The sequence below is a fragment of the Theropithecus gelada genome, chromosome 11 (assembly GCF_003255815.1).
Source record: "Theropithecus gelada isolate Dixy chromosome 11, Tgel_1.0, whole genome shotgun sequence".
In the NCBI taxonomy this organism is placed as follows: domain Eukaryota; kingdom Metazoa; phylum Chordata; class Mammalia; order Primates; family Cercopithecidae; genus Theropithecus; species Theropithecus gelada.
Window position 1 is genome coordinate 115,643,036 of NC_037679.1, and position 17,336 is coordinate 115,660,371.

The 17,336-nt window shown below is 37.4% G+C and overlaps 1 protein-coding gene across 3 annotated transcripts in view; it reads right to left on the reverse strand.

Moving 5' to 3' along the window:
* The window catches only part of GYS2 (glycogen synthase 2), a 61,059-nt gene extending 52,720 nt beyond the window's left edge, over window positions 1-8,339 (reverse strand). For all 3 annotated transcript variants that reach the window (XM_025401918.1, XM_025401917.1, XM_025401916.1), the window contains exon 1: window positions 7,922-8,339. In XM_025401918.1, coding sequence (XP_025257703.1) covers window positions 7,922-8,042 — 121 coding nt within the window. In that variant the 5' untranslated portion in view covers window positions 8,043-8,339. The remainder of the gene's footprint in view (window positions 1-7,921) is intronic.
* Between the last annotated feature and the right edge of the window lie 8,997 nt (window positions 8,340-17,336).

Below are 17,336 nucleotides of genomic sequence, written 5' to 3' on the forward strand. Positions count from 1 at the left end.
AAATGGGACTATATTAAGCTAAAATACATCTGAGCAGTAAAGGAAACGATCAACAGAGTGAAGAGACAACCTGTTGAATGTGAGAAAATATTTGCATACTGTTCATTTGACAAGGAATTAATCTCCAGAATATATAAGAAACTCAAACAACTCAACAGTGGAAAAACAAATAATCTCATTAAAAAATGGGCAAAGGATATGAATAGACATTTTTCAAAAGAAGACATACAAATGCACAATGGGTATGGGGAAATGCTCAACATTACTAATCGTTGGGAAATGCAAATCAAAACCACAATGAGATATCATCTTATGCCAGTTAGAATCGTCATGATTTAAATAAATTAATAAATAAATAACACATGCTGGCAAGGAGGTGAAGGAAAAGGAACTCTTAGGCACTATTGGTAAGAATACAAATTAGTATAGCCACTATGGAAAACAGTATGTAGATTTACCAAAAAACTAAAAATTGAACTATCATAAGATCCAGCAATCCTATTACTGGGTATTTATCCAAAGGAAAAGAATTCAGAATAATAAACAGATACCAGTACCACACTGTTTATTGCAGCACGATTCACATTAGCAAAGATATGGAATCAACCTAAGTGTCCATCAATGGATGAATGAAGAAAATGTGGTATATACACACAATGGAATATTATTGAGCCATAAAAATATAAAATCCTGTCATTCGCAGTAACATGAATGAAACCGGAAGTCATTACATTAAGTGAAATAAGCCAGGCATAGAAAGACAAATTTTGCATGTTCTCACTGATACGTGAGAGCTAAAAAGGTTGATGTCATGCAGGAAGAGAGTAAATGATAGATACCAGAGGCAGAGAAGGGTGTGTACGTTGTGGGAGGAAGGGAGATGAAGAGAAATTGGGTAACGGAAACAAACAGGCAGTTAGATAGAAGGAATATGTTCTGATGTTCAATATCAACGTAGGGTGATTACAGTTAACAACAATATACTGTATATTTCAAAATACTAGAAGAGAGGTCTTGAAATGTTCCCAACACATAGAAATGATAAATATTGGGGTGATGAATACCTCAAATACCTTACTTGATCATTACACATTATACGCATGTACCAAATGTCACATGTACCTGATAAATATAAGCACATGTTATATATCAATAAAAGAAAGTCGATCCCATATTGGTTGAGGCCTGATTGCAAATAAATCTTTGTCCCTGCAGACATTTCCCTGTACGGTCTTGCTATGAGGAGCTTCTTTTACTGCCATTTCTTATATTCCAACACCATTTTAGCCTTTTTTCCCTCCATATATTTTTACCTCAGTTTTTACTGTTTATATAGCACACTTTGTGCTACAGTTTGCCTCAGTTTTTACTATTTACAAAGCACAATTTGCTCCAAACTTCTCTCTTAGCAAGCTAGAATACAAGTGAACGCAACACCATAGAGACAGGGTCATTCCTATTTTCAAATTCGAAGTATACCCCAAGGAGATTTACATACACGTTTATTTTTTTAAATCTGCAAATGAATAGTTTTATTCTGACATTAAAAAAGAAAACACTTAATATCATTAATGAATGATCGTTTTACCACAGCATGGGTCACTGAATTTGAACTTAACCTTCAATTTCAAACAAGTACTTTGTATTTTATTGATTCTATTTTCCTGGAACAACATGGGGGCTATGCGTAGTGTGAGGACAAAGTATCACACTTTTCACCTGAAAAAAAAAGATGAACTACCATGGTACATATAACAATGAGGTGGTTAAAACCCTAAGCTGGCATCTGGCAACACTGCCAATTTACTAAAAATCACTATTCCAAAGAAGTATAGAATAGATATCAACCAAAATAAGGATCTCTCTTCCTGCCTCTCTCTCGCTCTCTCTCTCTCCCCCCATCTCTCTCCATCTCTGTCTCTTTATATATGTATACATGCATATATACATATTATACACATATGGAGAAACTTCACTATTTAGTACATGCTTAAAAATTACAGACTTTGGAAGTCATATGACTATTTCAGTATGTGTGGCTACTAATCTGACCCTCCTGTTCCAAAACACAGTTGCAGAAGCAGAGGGAGTCATTATACAGTTAGAACATCATTTTATGAGGTCTGGTAGCAAGGAGATTAGGTGCTACTTGGGACAATGGTCAGCAAATATTTGTGTTCCCAGTACTTTTCTAGATACTCTGTTAAAATCAAAGCAGCTGCAGTCTTGGCAGCGGGAGGTGATACTCAAACTTTGAACAAGACCACCTGCACTGCCACCAATTATACCTACAATGGCAGCTCCAAATATTTTATATGAAAGGGGCCTAGATATGGCATGCTGAATGAAAAAGAAGTGAGTAGACTGGTGCTTTCCTTGAAGCTGTGCAGCCAAGCATAGTTTTTACATAGGCTGTGTGTTTCACATGGTGTGATAACAGCTTGAGATGCCATTGATACAGCCCACTGGCTTATCCACACCAGTAATTAGGGCAAAGAAATCTTAATTACTATGTATCCCATGATTGAAGTAAAATTGATGTATATATATTTTTTCCTATTCTTTCTGCTTTTGTGTTTAAAAATGCAATTATGGACTCATTCAAAGTGAAAGCTGGTATGACAATACATGAGCTAACTTCCTCATATTATGAATACATTTGATAAAGAAATAAGTTAATACCCACAGAGTGTTTATTAAATGCTAGGCACAGTTCTGAGTGATTTACAATTGGTATTTCTTTTAATTTTCACAACATTGTTACAGGTGGATGGTGTTATCTTTATTTTATAGATGGAGAAACTGAGGCACAGAGAGGCTATGCAATAAATCTCAACTTTACCTAGGTGATGGTGGAGTTGGAATTCCAGATCAGGCAGTCTGACTTTAGAGCCCATAGGCTGTAGACAGCCAGAGAGTAAGTGAAGGAATGGAGGAACAAATTGATGGAACTTATTGCTTTTGTTTGTGTGTTTGACACAGGGTCTCACTCTGCCACCCAAGCTGGAGTGCAGTGGCACAATCTTGCTCACTGAAACCTCACGAGAACACGTGGACTCAAGTGATCCTCCCGCTTTAGGCTGTCAGGCAGTTAGGACTACAGGTGTGAGCCTCCACGGCCGGCTACAGAAATTTTTTTAATTTCTGTAGAAACGGGGTCTCCCTATGTTCCCCAGGCTGGTATCCAACTCCTGATCTCAAGCAATTCTCCCGCCTCGGCCTTGAAAAGTGTGGAGATTACAGGTGTGAATCACGGTCCTGGGCCTTGATAGATCTTTAAAAGTGGTGGTGGGTGGGAGAAAAAGAGGAAGAACAGAAACAGTATCACAAAAGATAAACATCATTAGGTCTTGGGAAGGATGGAATCCTTTTTATTCTGCTCTGGAGAAAAGCCATTTGGAAAACTTCTGTGTTAACAAAAAAGATCCCCGTGGCTTAGTAGTAAACTTTACAGCAGTTGTGCTTTATGGCAATCACAGGGGCCTTCAGGAAGCTGATGAAAGTATGAAGTCCTCTTCTCAGAAAAAAAAAGCACTTTTATACACGTGCACCTAATTTTTAGATAGATTTTCTGAAGGTTTAGAAACTCCTTGAGTTCACTTATATCAAAGTCCTCACCTTTAGAACTCCTGTCTTAGGAGAGTGGACTCATGATTATAATTTCTTCCATAAACACTTTGACTATAGTGTTCTGAATTCTTCCCTGTGCCACTTGTACCATGTAACTGAGAGGTGTAGTGTCCAGTTTCAGGAGGAAGCAGGTAAAGTATTATGTCCAGCAACACGTTGGCTTAGGCAAAAACAAATTGTTTCTAGTCCATTTTAAGAGGGAAGCATTTTTTTAGGGACTACATTGCGCAAGTCTTTACAACTCTTAAATTAACTTTCATTATGTGCTACAATATTTACTAAACTTTTTTAATGAGTGTAAATATCCTTAACAAGATAATTTCTCCATAGTCTGTAATGTTCTGAGCAAGTCTGTGCAGAAGAAACGATTGTAGTAAGACCTGGGCAAAGGAGAGAGTAAACATCTTTCCCCCTACATTTGGGCAAAATTTCCATCCTAGGTCACACTACAGTCTAATTTCCCTACTCTCCTCTCCCTCAGCTGGTAACAGTGCTTCTTCCAAAACACATCTGACTACTTAGCACTTCCCACTACTATGCATAGAATTTCAGTGACTCCCCATTCATTAGTCATAGCCTGGAAACAAAACTCCTTAAGGCTATTAACTACCGTTGAGTTTCACAGTCTAGTCCCTGCAGGTCTCGCCCATCTTCTCTCATACTCCTCTCCTTTTCCGTCTCTGAGCCCCACTCATATCTTCGAACAGAGAACACTTCTGCGTCTTGGCATATATAGTTCTCTCACATAGAACGCTTTCTCCCCTTTAGCTATGCATCCTTCAAGTGTCAACTCAAACATCTGGTCATTAGAGAGGCTTTTCCCAAACCTCTAGGTAACTAGGTTAGAAACCACTATACGGTACACTGTGTAGTCTTAGGACACCTGGTTCCCTTAGTCTCACATTCCTCACATTTGACTGTATTGTATGTTCAATGTCTACCTTCTACAAATCTGTAAATTCTTGAAGATTAAGAATCAGTTCTGCCGGGCAGGGTGGCTCACGCCTGTAATCCCAGCACTTTGGGAGGCCGAGACGGGCGGATCACGAGGTCAGGAGATGGAGACCATCCTGGCGAACACGGTGAAACCCCGTCTCCACTAAAAATACAAAAAAATTAGCCGGGCGAGGTAGCCGGCGCCTGTAGTCCCAGCTACTCGGGAGGCTGAGGCAGGAGAATGGCGTGAACGCGGGAGGCGGAGCTTGCAGTGAGCGGAGACCGCGCCACTGAACTCCAGCCTGGGCGACAGAGTGAGACTCCGTCTCAAGAAAAAAAAAAAAGAATCAGTTCTGTATTCTTAACTCTATCTCCCTCGCCTCTCGGTGCCTGATACCTAATAGACACTTGATGAATCCGCACCGAATAATAAAATGGATTAATGAATAAAAGCAATAAATTTCAAAGTTAATATTAACAAATGAAAAAGGTTATTTTGAGGTGTGAGAATTAGTACCCAGAACTAACTGTGACTGTCTCATCTGTTATGTTTTTCACATTTCCGTTGTTCATGGACAAAATTCTGGCAGCAAGGGATTTTTCTCCTAAGAAACCTCTTGTTTTCTTAGATGTGAATACACTTCCTTGTTTGCCAGAAAACATGGTAAGAAAACTGGAGAATATAACATTCATTTTATTCATGAAGACACTGTTATTCAATTTTAGGGGTTCTTTTTCAAAAAGTTTCAGAAATCCATGACCTTTGACTGCAAGTTCTGTGTTCTTACATCTATAGCATATTTCCTTTGAAAACCGAGGTTATAATATTTAATTCTTACATAATAGTAAAAAAGTGAATTGGCCTTGGAGAAGACCTAAATCCTGGTTCTAACTCTGCTATTTGCTTGATCATTAGATGCCTCTATGAATCAATTTTCTCTATGAAGTGGAGGAGTGGGATGCATGATCTCTAAGATACCTCATATCACTACTATGAAATGCAGGGAAGTAAAAATTCAAACCATTAAATTTAAAGAAACTGTAGTGGCAATGTACTCTTAGGAATAAACACAATAATTATCCATCTATATGAAAATCTCTAACCATACCAGGCTATGATAATACTAAAATAAAGATATATTGAAGATGATACCAACTTGGGTAAATCACATTGTGGGGACCTCTCCACAAAAACACTTCCCTTCCCCTTGAAATGGAAATGATAGAAAGTAAGTATTAAAGGCAGCTTAGGGATTGAAAAATAAATGTATTCTTTTATTCAAAAAAATCCATTGAGTATTTTCTATGTACCAGGCACTGTTCTAAACCCTGAGATAGCACACATGCTACTGATTATAAGATCCATAAAATAACTTAGTTTCACTGGCGTGTTCGCAGTGCCCAGGAAACAGTGCTCCATTAATGTTTGTTAAATGATGAGAAAAGAAGAAAGGAGAAGGGGCTCTGCTAAGGTGCGGGAACTCATGCAGAGACCTTCTGGACTGATTCCTAGTGCTAAGAGGCCCCCTCCAGTTTTATCCACCCATAAGCTATGTCCTTGAGCTCCTGCCCACTCTCTAGAGAAAACTTTTATTTTAACGCATACTGTGGGATTCACATGTAATAGAGATGGTTCTGTTCCCAGGAACTTTGGGCATATTTAAAAACTGGACTGGAAAAATTTGTGACTAGAAAAAGGACATTAAAAACAGGTACTCATTTCAGGATAAAGATCTCTGAGGAAAAGAATAAAAAAATATTTAAAAGGAAACAACAGAAACAGGTACTCATAAAATACTTCACTTCTCTGTAATAAGGTTTCTGTCCTCCTAGATTCTTTCTCACTAAACTATAGAGAAAAAGACTGTGCTTTGTTCTCTTATATGCATTCTGTCCACTTCTACATAGGCAAAATTGACTTTTAATTTTGATTTTATGAATGCATACACATGAGAACTTTGAACAGTTAGTATAAGGTGAAAAATCAGAATGCATGCCATATATAATGCCTTTAATTTTGAGATTATGCTGGCTCCGATTAGCCAAAAGAAGGAAGTAATGGAAATAACCACATTCTGGTTATTATTTCAAATCCTTTAGGTTACCGTAATAGGTATGTAATAATAAACACAAAATGAAAAATAAGCATGTTATATATCACAACACATGTCATAATTTCAGATCCTTTAAATTACACAGGTCATCACTGCCATTTACCCGGCAATCAGTTGGCTTGATTCGTCAAGATCTTAAAGAACTAGTCTTCAAAACCATTACTTTTTCTTTGTTAATGTTTCTTCAATAGTCTTGACACTTTTAAACTAGAGAGTATAAATCCACAAGGAATTGTTTTTATCATTTTACAGATGTCTTTATTTTAAAAATCATTTACATTGTGGTTCTCTACCTTGCCTTCTCTTACCCAGCACAAATGAGGTTATAGCTTACTCGCAAATTGATTTAATTTTATCAGTTTGATTTTCTTTATTTTATAATTCCTACGTAAGCATAGCATTGAAGAAAAAATTACTTACATTCTGAAAAGGAGCACGGTATTTTGCCTTTTGAGAAGCTCCTGAATTAAAATTTTAATTCCAAGCTAATTGTGAATTAGAAACATTATTAAGCATTTCACATGATCACTAACAGAATGTAGAGTTAAAGTTTCTAACTGGTTCTTTTTTTTTTTTTTTTTTTTTTTGAGACGGAGTCTCGAGCTGTCGCCCAGGCTGGAGTGCAGTGGCGCGATCTGGGCTCACTGCAAGCTCCGCCTCCCGGGTTCACGCCATTCTCCTGCCTCAGCCTCCTGAGTAGCTGGGACTACAGGCGCCCACCACCGCGCCCGGCTAATTTTTTGTATTTTTAGTAGAGACGGGGTTTCACTGTGGTCTCGATCTCCTGACCTTGTGATCCGCCCGCCTCGGCCTCCCAAAGTGCTGGGATTACAGGCGTGAGCCACCGCGCCCGGCCTTCTAACTGGTTCTAATCACATATACATCTTCCTAAATAAAATGTTTAATTATACTATTTTGCTGAGGAAAATTTTAAAACAAAAAAAGTAAATATTAACTTTTTATTTCTATTTTTGTCATAATATGGATTTTAAATTTTAATTTAAATGCACATTCCATGGCAACGGTTAATATTTTCAACTTTCTCCCTCTTCAACACACAGCCAAGTCTGTATTCATAGCCTGTTGTAATAGACAAGGTTAAATGTAGCTTAAATGTACATTCCATTTAAATGCTTTCCTCACTCACTGGCAATTGGTTATCACTAGAGAGTCATCTGTGAAATCTTACTCTACAGTCTTCAATCACCTAGCAAATATCCACCTTCAGGAGCAGTACAAACCTTTATTGGTCACCTCCCAAGCAACTTCAAAGAGCAGTAACTCCTCCACAGGAAGTTCTTCGACTTCCCACCGGGGAAGCCCACTCAAGGATGTTACAGACAGGGATCGGCCTCGAAGCATTCTTCTTACGGTCCTCTGAGATTCTGTTAAATCCCTGGTTCAATTTGTTGTAATCCCAGGAGAAGTGTACTTAGAGACACAGAAGTTAGAGTTGGTAGTTACCAAGCTTTGGTAGCTTCTCTTGGGAATAAACTAGTAGCGTGAAATCCTATGTGCTTCCCAGAGAATTCCTGGTGGAAGGAGGAATTTTTCCTCCTCTTTCCCGTCTTTCTGGGCAGGTATTGTTAGGACAGTTTCTGCCCTACCAGTATCTACCCAAACAATCCAGAGCTGTCAACAGAAAAATCCTCTGATTCAGGACATAGGTTAGCACCTCCTGGGATAGGCAGAGCATGACCCAAGTTCAGTCTTTTAGCCCTTGTCCTTTTGACCAGACTCCTAGATTTATACAGTTACCAATGCTTATTTCACCATTTCCAAAGTGATCCAATATTGGCAACTCCCTTCATAAGTGTGCAGGCCTCCTTAGATTACATGTAGACTGATTGGGACGTATTTTTATGCTTTAAATCCCTTTGGATTTCCTAAATATTCTTCTTTCTTTTGATTCCTATTTCTAGAGCTTTTAAAAAATAATCCTAGTTATTTTATTCTACACTTACAAATTGAATTTTGGTGATAGTCAGAGATCTTGATCCACCTTTTCTTAATTACTCTTCTTAAAACTTTCCCTATGAAAAAGCATAAATTTCAGTATGTCTTCGGGTGTAACATGAAAAAAAATGTAATTTTGACTGGTCAATAATCATCAGTCAATAATTTTGATGAGGTAGTAAAAATTAATCTTTGTCATGTTTGTACATTTCCTTCAAATATTATCAAATTGATAAAGAATAATTCAGTCGATGTAAATGTTCAAACATGGGAAGAACATTGCAAAAGAAATTAGATTCTAAACTATCACCAGGATTGGATTGCAGATACATGGCATGTGTTTGCTTTTCCCTATGTGCGTAAATCTATATGTTCCAATTTATTTCCACACCCATACAGACATATCCTATATTGTACCTATAGAGAGTTGGTGCATTCACAAGCAAGCTTAATTTTGAGCCATCTTTACAGATTTAGCTAAAATCAGTATTTTACATTATTATTCTCTAGAGAAGCAGAACTGAAGCTCATACAAAATATCCTTCACGTTAGAATTACAGTCAGAATTGTCAGTAATTTGTTACTTGATAATACTATTTTAGTACCTCTTATTAGGTTTTAAATTATTTTCTATTTAGTTGGTCTTATTGACTTACACCTATTTTAATGACTCAAGATGGGCAGAACCACATTTCATTATATTATATTAATAAATCTATGTAAGTCAAATAGATTAAATATGTCAGGCTGACGTGGTAGTACACACCTGTTGTCCCAGCTACTCATGAGGCTGAGGGGGAAGAATCACTTGGGCCCAGGAGTTTAAGGCCAACCTGAACAACCTAGTGAGACCACATCTCTTAAAAAAATAAATTCATTAAAACAAAAATACATAAATGTCTTCTATGATTTTGTGACACATTTGATTCTTATCTTTGTCCAGAAAAGTACATTTAAGTACATAGTTTATTATCCGTTTGTTTGCATTGTGAGAAAAAGATTATATGACTAATAAAAAAAACAAGCACTAAAATAGAAAACATATGAGTCCAAATGATCAAAATGATTGTCTCCTTTATAAAATGGTTTCCTTATGTTAACGTAACCTCTGAGAGTCCCGCAAGTACACATTCCGGTAAAACCAAACCTAAGGACATGTTGACAGGAGTGAGAATGGGATGACAGTGTGATGATAGAGTTTCACGTTTGCAATTTTCTGTCCCAGCAGCCTTGAGATTGGTTCATCCAGTGTCACACAGGCCACACGAGCACACTGATCCATATTCTCCAGCTTACACGTTAAGGCTGGTTTATTTATTTACAATCTGTTCCAGGTATCAACTGCTTAGTTGTGAGTTAGTCGCCTGTGGCATCGCCTATCTGCTGTGTAAACTTGAGCCAATTTCTTACCTAAGTTTTTGTTTTCTTGATAAAACGGGGATGAGATAATCTATATAAGTCACTTAACATAGTGCCTGGTACCATGACAACCACTTTAGTGATCTCAGCCTTTTTTATAACACATATGATGGTCTAGTAAAAGCTTTCCCTAATGGCAGAGGTTAACCATTGAAGAGGAAAGGGATAAAAAGAAGACTTTACTTTTCTTTCATTTTTTTTTAACGTTGTACCACCTGTATATATTACCTGATCAAATGCTTAATTAGAGAAAACTTTTTTTTCAGAAAAATGACCTTAAGATCAATGAATATATTTTATAACATCCTAAATGAAAATAAGTAGGATGTAAAATAAAATAAGTAGTATGACTGATGCAATTTTGTGAAAATGTACTATATACCTCTGTTCATGAAGTATATGCAATAGAAGGCTGGAATAGACATAAACAAAAGACGGGAGGCTACATGTAAAAACTCTTACAATAGTTGTCTTTAACTGGTAGTAATTATGATTGATGTTTATGTGGTACTTTTGTTTATTTATGTTCTACATATTTTCTGCAATAAACGTATACATATATACACACCATATATAGGATGAGTAACACAGTTTTCAAAAGTTTAATCATATAAATGAATTAAACACGCATGATTGTTTCACACATTTACACTTGTTATTCTGATTTTTTTTAAAATTTCTAGTCTTTAGCTCCCATTTGGTGTTTTTGTGTCAAGTACCAGCACTCTCAGCCACACGTCATCTCCTAACAATCCCTCATAGTAGACTTATTCTCTTGATCCTGTTATTCTCAACATGAGAACATCCTTTGCCAATTCTTTGCTTGTTAATGGTAAATACCATTTTCAAAGTTGTTCGTTAGGTTAAGTGAGGTAAAATAAATGGAACCCTATGAAGTATATCCTTGAGATGGATATATCTTCATCTATCCATAGTATCTGGATGAATTCCCTTCTTTCAGATATTTGTGCAGAGAAAGGCAGTCATTTGTGCAATAAGATTTGAAGAGGAATCAGGGAAAGTTCTCTTCCTACCATGTCCCTGAACATTCTCCTATAATGTTTGTGCTAAAAGCACAAATTGATGAGATGGGAGCAGAAAGAGAACAATCATCCAGACAGAAAGGGAGATGGGTTTTCTCCAAGTTGGGAGAAGCACTCTCAAAAGTCCCTGATACCAAATTTTATGCTTATGCTAACATTTTATCACCCAATGAAAAGAGGTGAGAGGGCAAGTAGGAACAAATGAGGACTTGTATTTGGTTCCCTTGGTAAGTATTCCAGCAGAGGTCACTAGATACATTTAGAAAACCACACATTTGCTTTGACATTTTGGAATCTTCTTAGAAGTCTTCCAAAAAGCCTTTAGACTTTAAGACTTGACTAGCCTGCAGCTGCATATCCAGAATAACTTAGTTAGCATATTTATGAGGCCGGGCGCGGTGGCTCACGCCTGTAATCCCAGCACTTTGGAAGGCCGAGACGGGCGGATCACGAGGTCAGGAGATCGAGACCACCCTGGCTAACACGGTGAAACCCCGTCTCTACTAAAAATACGAAAAATTAGCCGGGCGTGGTGGCGGGCGCCTGTAGTCCCAGCTACTCGGGAGGCTGAGGCAGGAGAATGGCGTGAACCTGGGAGGCGGAGCTTGCAGTGAGCAGAGATTGAGCCACTGCACTCCAGCCTGGGCGACAGAGCGAAACTCTGCGCCCCACCGCCAAAAAAAAAAAAAAAAAAAAAACAAAAAAAAACCATATTTATGGAGCACCTACTATGTGCTACTATTCTCATCACTGAGAATATTTTCGATAAACAGTAGACAAGTCTTTGCCTTTATATGGACACATAGACATTCATCTTATAAACAAATTATGTTATTTCAGATTCTGCTAAATTTCTGGAGAAGAAAAACTGCAAACAGTAGTGACTGCTATTGGATAGAAATGAGTGCTTTAGGTGGGGAAGTCAAGAAAGACCCTTCTGAGGAAGTGATATTTGAGTTAGGATATAAATGATGAGAAAGTGGCCACATTTGAAGATCTGAGAGAAGTGATAGCAAAGCCTTTAACTCTTACAGGAACAGAAAGACCAATATGGCTGAAGCCAAGAGCATAATGAATGAGGGGAAGCCTGGAGGGGATGAGGTCAGAGGAAAGTAGGAAATGGATCATAGAGAAGCTGGTCAAGAGCTTGGATTTTATTTTGGTTGTAGTAGGAAGTCATTGGAAGGTTTTAAGCAGGGGACTTTTTGCTACAAAAAAATGGAATGTTGAGAAGTATAAGGGAGGAGGCTTGAAGACTGAGGTTATGAAGCTTGCACATCAGTGGTAATTTCTAGAATGTAAAATTTTATTCATTTGGTAGATAATCCCTATATTCTTCTGAATGTCAACAAAGCAGAAATGAAAGTTAGTTATTTAGCATTTAGTCTTTGCCTTTTAAGGTTAGAGAGTACCTCTGTTTTCCCACATAGTATCTCTAATTTTATTTTCTTATCTGTCCATTGCTTGTATGTACTTTATTATGTGTGTAGTGATGTTGTTACTACAGAAACTGGAGAATTAAAAGCCATACGTCAGATACTGTGATCATGATTCTTGCTCTTATGAAGTTTATACTCTAGCAGAGAAAGCAGTATTAAACAAGTAACTAAAAGACTTTGGGGCTGGTGAATGGAATACAGAATCTATGAGAGCATGTAACAATAGAATTAACTCTATGTGGAGTATTAAGAATGATGTCCCTGAGAAAATAATATTTATATTGAGATCGAAAATGGGAAAAGCTAAGGAAGAGGGATTCCAGGCAGAGGAGCTAGTGCATGCAAAGACCAATAGAAATAAAGAATGTGGTAAATTCAAAAAACTGAGAGATCAATACATTTAGATTCAGCAAACTTGAGGTAGAAAGTGATATAAGAATGAACCTGAAGAAGTGGGAAGGGGCTGATAAGAATTTTGAATTTATCTTAATAATAAGGAAAAGCAATGATAGGATTTACATTATTTTTTTTTTTATAGTTTTAACTTTTAAGTTGAAGTGGAACACATAAATAGCAAAGTGTAGAAATTATGGCCCAGTGAGTTAATACAAAGCAAACACTTTTGTGTTACTATTCAATAAAAAATTGGAACAAGCAATACCAGAGTGAATTTTTTTTCAAAGAACTGATTCCATGGTATGACATATTTCAAATAGTGGATGATTCTAAAGATTTGCATTTTCCAAAGATCATTCTCACTGCATAACTGAGAATGAGTTAGGATGAAACTTAAGGTGAAGTGTCTGTAGCATTTTGGAGATGTATTATGTGAACATTTAACTCCTGAATATTTAATTATATTGGCTAGACAAAGAGAAGATAGAAAAAACAAGAAATAACACTTTAAATAGCCTGGAATAACTTACTCAATGAAGAGACAGGATCCCCAGAATGAGGAGCTGCTGGGAGACTGCGTTTTTTTACAGTCGATCTTCTCAGAATCTGAGTGTCTCACTGACTGAATGTGGTGAAGGGTTAACACACACATTTTGACCAGAATCCCTACCTTATATGCTGGCTTTAGAACCCAGTATCAGTTAAAATGACTCCAATGTGTCTAGACAAGAGAAGGTGGCTGGTTGCACAAGAGTGATGGCAGTGAGATTAGAGAAGTGAGTAGTGAGATATGTTTGAGGTAACAGTTCATGGAGTTGATTGGTTGTGGGGAAGGGTTAATGCCTAGGTTTCTAGTTTGGACAACCAAGTGGATGGTCATGCAATGTACCACAATAAGAAATATTGAGTGTGGGAGGGAAACAGATTTGCTTGAGAGATGAGAGAATGACTTCTGTGTCCAATGTGGTGAGTTTGAGACACCAGCCAGATGCTCAGTAGGAAGTTAAATATTATACCTACTAAGAACCTGAGATGAGAGATCTGGGACACAGTTGGTAACTGAAGCCATGGGAGTGGTGAGTTCTGAGGAAGAGGAGGTGCAGGGTGGATAGGGTAAACTACATGAAGCAGAGCTCCAGAAAGGTCAACTTTTAAGGCAGAGGCCACAATATGGTGTGATAAGTTTAGATTGGTATGTGCAATGCTCCCACAAGAGTCAAACATCTCTCAAAAGAGATTTCACATAAAGCTTTGGATTTCTCTTTTCTCTTCAAAAATCAAATCTGGCCACTCTGGATTCTATTTGCATGCCTTCATGAAATAATCAGCTGGAGCTGGGTAAATCTCCCCTGAAATCACCACAGTCATCTCAGTCTCCATGGGCCTACATTAACTGTCAGGTTTCTAGAAACACTTAAGCTCCTGAGTTAATTTTTTTTCTATACACATTTGGAGTTGCTGATCAGGAAGCAGCCAAAGACAAAGCAAGACATTATCCTTAAATTAAACTTAAAATCTAAGCTGACAATGCCCATCCATCACATTGAAGATTGTGACAGAGATTTTTGACCTTGACTGTTGAGATTATCTTAGTATAGACTGAATTTTACCCATATACTCAGAACTTGTTCTTAGAATAGAGCTTTTGGTTTGTTGATCCCTCTTCTCTAATTTTATTTTAAACTCTTCTTTTAAGTTTTTACGAATTACTAGTTCAATACCTGCCACAGTTCATTACACCACAGGTGCTTTGGGGAGGTTCTAGAACATACGTATGAAATTAGGAACTTTATATTGATTTTGTAAAATATTAGAGATCACCTCAACCAAAATGCACATTTAAAATAAATATTTTTTGTCTCCTTCAGGGAGGAGTAGTGAAGTTTGTAGAATAACAAGAAGAGGAAGTTGTTATCTGTTCTAGACATCTGTTTCATTCTCTTTGGATTTTTTTTTCTGAGGGCTTCAGAAGATTGCAATGGCTAGAATTTTACTCTTCTTATGGTGGTAATTATTTACCAAATTATACTTTTGAAAAACATCCTCTTGGAAAATTGGCCTCCTTATATCTGACCAGAAACTGATGAGCTTCTGGTGTAATTAATTCATTCTCTAGAGTCAACGTCGCAGACAGAAATTGGACTCATTAAAACAAAATTCTATGAGGAATGCTGCTCACCTGGTTTATTGGTGAAAACTCCAAACAGCAGAGGCTGGAGTGTAATTCAGGAGACTTTCACCCAGTTAACACATTTAATGCATAATAATCTTTGGAGAATTTTGCTAATTTGAAATTACATGAAGACTACGTGATTAGTTATGTAAGAATGAATTCACATTGAATAACATGAACAAGTTTTAAATAGTTAACTTAGGCATAATCTATGCAGCAAAACACAAATGATAGTTCCATTATTCATTCCTAGTTTCTTCCTTGCAAGGAATTGCTGAAAGCCCTGACCTGCAAGCAACTGGGAGAAGATCTTTCTTCAAACCATTTCTTAACTTCTCTCTTTTTGGAGTTGCCCAGATTTTACCAATGCTTTTCCTAGTGTTTCCTGGCAATCTGTCTGTCTCATGCCACACCCTCCTGGGAATTGTTATTTTCATGTCACAGTCCTTTATTAGTACTTTCAGTTTTTTCTTCTGCATCTGGAAATGTTCACAGTTTATGCTTTGACTTGTACTGATTTTCTCTTAAATATATCTCAAAGGAGTCCATTTTCCCCCACTGCCTGTGCTGCCACCGCGATCCAGCCACCCTTATCTATAACCTATCATCTGTAACCTTATTTATAAGGCAGCCTTAGCCTTCTGACTCCTTCTAACTAGACTTCCCCCTTTTTCTTAGCTCTCCCTGCCACAAGCACACACAGTCATTTCCCACATAGCAGCCAATGTAATCATTTCATAGGAAACTATGACCATATTTCTATTGTACTTAAAACATCTCATCTAATTCCATCACTTTTGGGTAAGTTCAACACCACCAAAACAACCACTGCCCCCCTCCCACCCCACCCAAAGTAGAACACAAAGCATCAATTCTGCTTGGCAATTCAAGTAATTTTGTGCTGGGAAGAATAGATATCTTTATGACATTGTCCTCCCACCCAGGAATATAAAATATCTATTTATTCTTGTCTTAGTTAATTTTTATTATTTTCTTTGTATAATAGTTCACTTTTATCATTTAATTTGTTCATAGATATTTTAGAGCTTTTTTCATTAGTGTAATATGTGAAATGAGATTTTTTTCCAAGAAACAGGGTCTTGCTCTGTTGCCCAGGCTGGAGTGCAGTGGCACATTCATAATTTACTGCCTCCTTGACCTCCTGGGCTCAAGCGATCCATCAGCCTCAGCCTCTCTCTGAGTAGCTAGGACTACAGGCTCACACCATCATGCCCAGCTACTTTGTTTTTGTTTTTGATTTTTGGTGGAGACAGGGTCTCACTATGCTGCCCAGGCTAGTCTGGAACTTCTAGCCTCAAGTGATCCTCCTGCCTCAGCCTTCCAAAGTGCTGGGATAACAGGTGTGAGTCACCACCTCAGACTTAAAATGAGATTTTTATATTTCAATTTTTAATTTCTCTTGGTAAAAGGAAAGTTGTTGATATTTACATAGTTATCTTGTATCTGCCATCTTATTGTATTGTCTTGTTAGTACTGATAGATTTTTAACAATGTTTCCTGGATGTCTTTTCTTTTTCTTTTTTTTTTTTTTGAGATGGAGTCTCACTCTGTTGCCCAGGTTGGAGTGCAGTGGCGTGATCTTGGCTCATTGCAACCTCTGCCCCCCAGATTCAAGCGATTCTCCTACCTAGGCCTCTATAGTAACAGAGATTACAGGCACCTGCCACTGTGCCCAGCTAATTTTTGTATTTTTAGTAGAGACAGGGTTTCACCATCTTGGCCAGGCTGGTCTTGAAGTCTTGACCTCCTGATCCACCCACCTCGGTCTCCCAAAGTGCTGGGATTACAGGCATGAGCCACTGCGCCCAGCCAGATTTTTTTTAGGTAGGCAATCATCTAAAAATAGTAATTATTTCTCAATGTTTATAACATGCTTCATTTTTGTTTGATTGCAATAACTAGAATATACCAAACATTGCCAAATAATAATGATAAGCATTCATAAAAGTTTCCTGACTTTAATGAGACTGTTTTTAGTATTAATATTTTAGTATAATGTGTTCTATTGACCTCTAAAACAGCTGTTGTCGTGTTTAGTAATTTTTCTTATTTTTCTCCTATTTTTACTTTTTCAATTGTATTCATTTTGTCTATTTGCTAACTTCAGATGTGAAGTTTAATTTTCAAAAATTTCTTGGCTCCTTCCGTCCTTCCTTCTTTCCTTCTCTTCATTCTTTCCTTCCTTCCTTCCTTCCTTCCTTCCTTCCTT